A 7,931-nucleotide genomic window follows, 5' to 3' on the forward strand; every position below is an offset into this window, starting at 1 on the left:
GGATAAATGTGTAACGCTAACGATTGAGATCCCGTGTTCTCAATGCATGTCGTCACTGTCACCACTTGCAGGTTGTACGAGTAAAGAGGACGCCCTCTTGTGTTCAAACAATTGCCATACTTCAAGACGCTTGTCGACAAGCAAGGACTTTATGAAAGCAAATGTAAATTTTGACAAATATGAAAATAAGCCAATGAATGCAAACATGACAGAAATGAAACAATAAAACTTACGAATATGAACATAAATTTTACCCATGTAGGTTGAATAGAAACGAATAGAAATTCGGGCCATGCAAAGGACGCCCTCTTTGGCTTATAAAATGTATCTCATTACAATGAATAGATACATTACCATTATATATCATGAAGGGGTAACATAATGCATGTAACTATATGTAAGTCTGACTGGTAGCCCTAAAAAATACAGACGACAACATGGAAAGTATGTCTATTGTATGTATTTATTTACTTATTCAGCAAATGGTGTATTTTTGTCGCCACACAGTATAAGACTTACATAAGACTTACATTACATTTTAACATAGTGAATAAAAATAACTCTCTGAATCTGTTTAACTTGAACGATATCATGAAACTTCTCGAATGAACAAAAAAAGCTATACTTGTAAGGTTCTATCGTAATCTACTTTGCGTTCATACATAGAAATGAGTTGAAGAGCTACGAGATATTGCATCTTGTATACGAAAAGTAACACATTTCCCCGAAAAGTAAAATTTGTTTTTCTTGGCAGTTTTTTTTCCACCGATCTGTACGTACCAGTAAGTGCAATTTTAGGTCAGATGTATGTCGAAGTAGTGTGCAAATATTATGTTAAGATATCAATGAAGATTTACTCAACTACCCTCCATCGTGTATTGCATAACAATATCACGTGTGCTTTACGTTGTCGACTTTTAGGTCTGTTCTTAAAACTCTTCTTGCAAAAAAAGACTTTCTATTGCGAAGTTTTTGGGATATACATAGACTCAGTCCACTGTACTGGGTGGGTAACACGAACTTCAACACAGCCACTGGGCGATAAAATACACTCTAACATGTTGAACAACAATAGAAAGTCACCTTACAGACCATGTATACTGTTAAAATTAAACAAATATGAAAAAATACCATGCCTTTTAATGGAATTGCACTATTGACAAAAAAAATAATTTGAATAATAAACTCATTCGTTTGCATTGTGCAATCTCCATTTTGTGAATGTGAAGGAAAGAAGCTGTGGTTAAAAACAACTTACCTACAGTAAGGTAGGTAGTACGGATTCATTTTATGTTCCTTTGGATAATAAAAAAGTCGCTCCAGCGGAATTCAAGAGTGTACCAACTAAATATGAAATTAGTGTACATGTACTGTCATACAAAAAGTTTGGAGAATATGGTTGTTTTATGTAGTTTCAAATCAGCATTGTTCGCGGCAGTTTCTTCATTTTACGATTTAGGAGGTCGAAATTGTCAATGGCAGCAGAAAGCATTCAACACTTGGAAATCCGTATCCAACTGGTAGAAAGAGTGCCATGATCTATAATATGCATGATCCTCGGATATTGATATTATACGGAATCCACAGTAGTCCGAGTCTTCAGCGAAGTTTAAATTCATTGTTTTATCTATAAATATCAAGACCAGTAGTATCTATGCTCTTTCCATTTCTGAATTGACTCCTTCTCTTGCTCAATTGCTAAAATACGAAAAAGAAAATAATATGTTACGTTACTGTTTATGTCTAGCCTGAGACACTCAGCATGTAGATGAAATATACAAATATGGTGGTATATTATGCATCTAGTATGTGCTGATAATGTATTTTTTATATGTATGACGGCTTAGATTTAGTTACTGAGGGGATATATTTGTTTCAATTTACGGTACCGTTTTCTCTTACACCGCATACCACTATGAAGGTATAGTAACAGGATACATTTTTGTATCTCGATGACTGACATATTTACACGGGCGCTCTATACAACAGTAGCGCCTTGAAGAAAAAAATAAACTTCAGTATAGAAAAGGCTACTTATCTAAGCAAATATTACAACGTAGTGTCATCATACAGGAGCTTATGTCTTGACAGTATTAAACACTGGAGCATGACTGAACACTGAGTACAAATTGTTCATACTAATTGCGTCGGAAGGGGAAACATGTCATCACATCGAAGTCATAAAATATATCAAATTTTATCATAGATAAATACTTACTGTTTGGTGCAATCATATCACTCAATAACATTTTTCTTTTCTTAAAAAAAATAATGGATACTCACTTTCCTTCGATGGCAGTGTATTGCGAACCTCTGTTTTTACTTTTCGTAACTCTGTCTTTTCAAAGTATTTCAGTTCCTCCATGTGATTGTTCATGGTTACATTGTTGTTTTTATTCTGTCCACTTTTACTGGTACTCATTGTCAGGAGCACGCTGCAGTCGATCCTTCGCTGTCTGTGCAACACAGAACTGTTCGTTCACACGAGGACTCGTTACCAGCTTCTGCCTTAGATTGGGTCTTGCCTCGGGTCTTTGCTTATCTAGTAAACATAGAGAAACAGAGGGATTTAAAAAGACACTGTAATTTCAACTTCAATGTTGTTGTATTACGACACAACTCAGAAGTAACATGTTCATGACACCACGTTCATTTGCCAAGGAGATTATTGAATAATAGAGAAAACAGTGGCAACAACGACGTACAAAGAAACTTTAAATATCCCAGCAGAAACTTTGACACGGTGTACACTACGCAATAAACTAGTATGTCGACAGCTAGTGCTATGGAACTTTTCAAATGTCGCCAAGAAACCAGAGCTACCTACGTTACGCTTGGCTAGTACTCAATAAAGGGATTTTTTACAAGTCAGTGCTTTAGTGAGGTATTCCGGAGATTAGTTTTCCGTTCTTTTCTCCCTTCAACAAACCATGTCAGGCACTTGTCAACTGTTTCTGTGTACACACATTCGTGTCATAATATAACAAAGTTGTCCATTTCATTATGTTGGAATGTTTTCAGTACAATGTCTGTTAATTATGTTTGACAACATACGCCGAGTTTATCACTCCATACTTGTTCAGATACAGTCTTTAGACACACTACACATAGAAGTTGCGATACAACTATAATTAAAATATATCTTTACAAATGTAAAGCCCCGAGGCAGTGTTCGTTCCACAAGACAGAATTGGGTGAATAGATATGTTCAACTCAATTGGAAAGTAAAAATGGGAACACATTTCGCCTTGCAAACTCGGGACAACACAGTATACTGACAACGGTTTGTAGATATTATTTTTTCGGATTACCAATTTGATTGTCATGAGTATCCCTACTTACATTTGCTACATTCTTCTATATTTTCTTGACTCTACTCTACTCTACTCTACTCTACTCTACTCTACTCTACTCTACTCTACTCTACTGTACTCTTCAGTTTTATTTTTCTCTACTCCATATCTATTTACATTCCTTTAGGTCTATTCACAACTAAACCATTACTAATAGAGGGACTATGATATACTAGTATTCCACTCTAGTATTCTACAATACCCTAGCTATTTTCCATTCATGATCAACTCTGCCGCAGTTTGTCCTACATCTCCGCTATGCCTACTCCATTATTCTACTCCTCCCCCAATTCACTCTATACTACACTTCACTGGTCTAATCTACCGACCTTTTCTTTCAACTGTTTTGTCCTGTGTCCAGTTCCATGATACGCCAAATCTTATCTAAATCACCCTTAAACATGGCAAAGAATCTTTGCTTACATAATAGTACCTCTCAGAACTATTAGATGTATTCTTCAGATTCTAAGACTACTATATAACGGTATGGGTTTGATTTCAAGTACCAGGTGGTTAGACTCTAGTCTACGGTGTTGTCTGCTATGTCAATTTTCCACTCTAGATCTCTTTTCCACACTCATTTCTTTCAGATTTTCTTATAATTACATTATATTGTTCTAAGTCACTCCTTGCTGCACTGTGCCTATACTACATACACCTCATTGCATTCAGTACCGATGCCACTCCTCTAAAAAATTATTCGAACTACAATGACGTTGCCAGGGCTATACTCAATTTTGTCACCCTCTATACCCCTATCAGGTACATTCTACATGGTGAAAGTAGTCATCTCTAACGACATTTCAAATAACTGAAAGCAACAAAATAGGCTTTTAATGTCAAACTTTGTACATTTCCATACGATACAACAGTTTAGCATTCTATCTATGACATCACATCTACTGTATGTATTATGTGTACATACATTACATGACAGTTGTGTCACATACCAAGGCTGACCAGCTTCTGTGTGTCAGATCCGGTACGCAGAGACGACATAATCATAATAGAAAACATACTTTTTACAATATCTGATACAATCAACCTTCTGATATCGACTTTACTAAATATTTGAAAAAATAACAGTCAGTCCTAAAAATGATTCTTACCTCAAGCTACTCGCTTTTATCCAACTTCACTGTCAACAGACTCTGAGGTTTTAGTTGTGAATGTACCTGTCAAACGGTGACTGCCCGTAAGCTTAGCTGAAAGAAAAATATGCATAAGCTCATTGGGTCAGTAGGAACAATACCGATTTGAAAACAACAATTTGGGTATTTGCTACGTGGTGTAACCAAAATATCTACCATAGATAGAGTCAACACTGAGTTCCAAATGGTAAAGCTAATTTGTGATAAATTATTATTTTCTGTCTAAAGAAACATTTAATCGCTTCTTCCCAAATATTACTTGAACACAGATATAGGCTGTGTACGCATGTTGATTGCACTCCAGTACATGTCTTACGTCGTATAGTATACGTGTTGTCATGGTTACCCTACAAACAGCGATGACGTCAATTACGATTTGATTGTCCTTTGTTGAGAATTCTGAGGTGAAATATTTCAGTATTTATCTTGTCTACATAAGAAAGTCAATGTCACCATTGAAGATCTTAAGCAATCTCTTTTTCAATCATTAATTGTATTGTGTACACAGATGTTCAGATGAAACACATTGGATAATTAATGATTTCCGTACTGTGCTATATTTTTAAAACTAGATTACATGACGAAATGTGATGCGAGAGAGAGAGAGAGAGAGACAGACAGACAGACAGACAGACAGACAGACAGACAGACAGACAGACAGACAGACAGACAGACAGACAGACAGACAGACAGACAGACAGACAGACAGACAGACAGACAGACAGACAGACAGACATAAAGAGACTGGGATAGAGACAGAGAAGGGAGGACATACATACATACATACATACATACATACATACATACATACATACATACATACATACACACACACACACATACATACATACATACATACATACATACATACATACATACATACATACAGACAGACAGACAGACAGACAGACAGACAGACAGACAGACAGACAGATGTGGAAAGACAGATGTGGAAAGACAGAGAGACACAGAGGAGGGGAGAGAGAAACATACTGGGACGACAAATTATGACTAAGATATATTTTTTTATAAGTTGTGAAATATAGCTTGAAGCTTAGAATAGAACAGAGTTTTATTGTAGAGTAATATTAAAGTAGTCCATTGTGGATTATTATGACTAGTAACATATCAATGTACACCACCATAATGTCATTAGTCTACCCAACACTATTCAAATGCTTACATTCACCAGAATAAAATCTAACGGTTGAAAGGCTTTGTAGTGTAGCAGGTAATTCGTAAATGGTTGGTGTAATTGTCAATTTCTCAGCAACCGTGAAATGTCACACTTATGACCAATAATGTATTTGACGCCTAATATCACTATATTGATGAGTTTTTGTTGTAACATTATGAACTTTGGATTAAAATAGCATGGTTGCTACAGAGATGATGACTGTGTAGTTATGGGGTTATGAAGCCACGAGTCAATACATTTTAATGAACTAGAGCTATACACTACTCCTGGTCGTTTGTATGTCTACCATCACATTGGCGATTAGAATGTATCACGTGTTGTTCATCGCCACGATATTAGTCTATGTAATGTTGATAATTGTTGATAATATGTTGATAATTCATTCGATGGTTCTTACGTAGAACAAGCCAATAATGATAATATACATTCATTTCATTTACAGGTTTTCTATACATGTTATGTCTTCTTTTAAAAAAAATAATATGTTCCTTAGGTGGCCTCTATGTGAAGATAGACATGTAAATGTACTTGATAGAAATATCCTACATAATATTTCAATATAAGCTTAGATAAACAATACATGTAAACAGGCGGACAGACAAGAGATTGAAAACAGACATAGACTAACAGGTAGGTGGAATGACTGACTGATTGACCTATGGGTTGATGGACAACCTACGGATTAACATTACCATAACAGACATAAACATGGTTGGAGAGTTAAACTATGTACATCAGTAAATAGCCGTCTCTTGCATCTACGCCATATTTACTGTAAGACACGAAGGAAGAAATTTCAGAATAATGATATCTGGCTCGGTTTTGCTTCAAGTCTAGCAGCTTCTCATTCATGACACCATGACCATATTTGATTGTCATAGAGATCTATAAACAACCCAGTTCGTTCAATACACACGGTCGTATATCTAACCTAGACGTGAGCCATGTACGTTCAAGGGCAGGATGCTACAGCCGTGAAATCAGTATTTACATTTGTATTTAGGATAGGATTGTCTTTGAATTGCAAAAATACGATCAGACTTACCTTAATAGGCTGACGGTGACAACGCTAGATGTATGAAGACGTGTAAACCGGATGCAAAACGTAACGAAATGAAGTCTTCCAGTAGCCAATGACCCCATATATTATTATGATGAAAATATTAATAATTCATATTTCAATTACGCGTATATGACGAATAATAAAGTAATATTGTATCCCCATGGATACAATGGTTGTCGATGAATGTATCTTGGTCTCTCAACTTGCATTCTTATATAATGCTCTATAGTGGAAATTAGGCAAATTGCGAATTGTGAAAGGAAAAGGGAGAAAATGTTATTTTTAATTGGAGAGGGAAACAAGCCATAATGCTTCTGAAGATCATTGTAAGCAAACATTTGCACACTCAGTGTTTGTAATTCAATTATTGAGTAGTTCTTATCAACGAGTAGGAACGCTATTAATTTCAACACTGAGAAGGTGATTATAATTTACTGTATATTGATCTTTCCTAGAGCAAACTGACTTTGCACAAAACAATATACAACACGTCATATACTAGTAGCCTACTTTTCCGGCACACTGCGGAATACATGTAATACAAAGGACCATGGGGATTCATTTTCACTGTTTATTAAATATCAATATTGAATACAGGATGTGTCGACGTGTATATAGTGAAGGTATCGTGATATCTCATAGTCGAAATTGTAATTAATTTTTTTTTAATTCCTTAAATTGTGTTAACATGATTCTTTGCACAATATGTGGTCACTTGAACTCCGACAATGTGAATAAATTAATAATTAATCAGCTGTCATCGTTTCCGAAATTGTACATGTCGACCATCACTTTTTATCATACATACATACATACATACATACATACATACATACATACATACATACATACATACATACATACATACATACATACATACATACATGCTAAGTAACTGTCTCACCAAGAGTTTTCTCACATATGAAAGCCGCTTTATCGTGGTTACACTGTGCCTTTCGCAATATGTACTCCTCCACTTGGTGGTCAATGAAATACGTGTAACAAAGAAAGAGATCGTACTCAAAAGATAGTATGTCTCCTCTGAATGGTAAGACACTGCATCTTCAGAAATACAGTTTTTTGCACCCTTTCAAAAATAAGAATATTCATATATATATATTATGAATTGATGTTTGATATACAGTGTAACAAGATTTGATTTGGAT

At 35.4% G+C, this 7,931-nt stretch overlaps 1 protein-coding gene across 1 annotated transcript; it reads right to left on the minus strand.

Moving 5' to 3' along the window:
* Nucleotides 1-1,439: 1,439 nt before the first annotated feature.
* Nucleotides 1,440-6,819, minus strand: LOC144438410 (thymosin beta-11-like). The gene is made up of 4 exons (XM_078127426.1): nucleotides 6,748-6,819; nucleotides 4,463-4,558; nucleotides 2,284-2,542; nucleotides 1,440-1,698 (listed from the first exon to the last, which is right to left on the minus strand). The coding sequence occupies exons 3-4, from the start codon at nucleotides 2,420-2,422 to the stop codon at nucleotides 1,637-1,639; spliced, it is 201 nt and encodes a 66-aa protein (XP_077983552.1). The 5' UTR covers nucleotides 2,423-2,542; nucleotides 4,463-4,558; nucleotides 6,748-6,819; the 3' UTR covers nucleotides 1,440-1,636.
* Between the last annotated feature and the right edge of the window lie 1,112 nt (nucleotides 6,820-7,931).

The sequence above is a fragment of the Glandiceps talaboti genome, chromosome 8 (assembly GCF_964340395.1).
Source record: "Glandiceps talaboti chromosome 8, keGlaTala1.1, whole genome shotgun sequence".
Lineage (NCBI taxonomy): Eukaryota > Metazoa > Hemichordata > Enteropneusta > Spengelidae > Glandiceps > Glandiceps talaboti.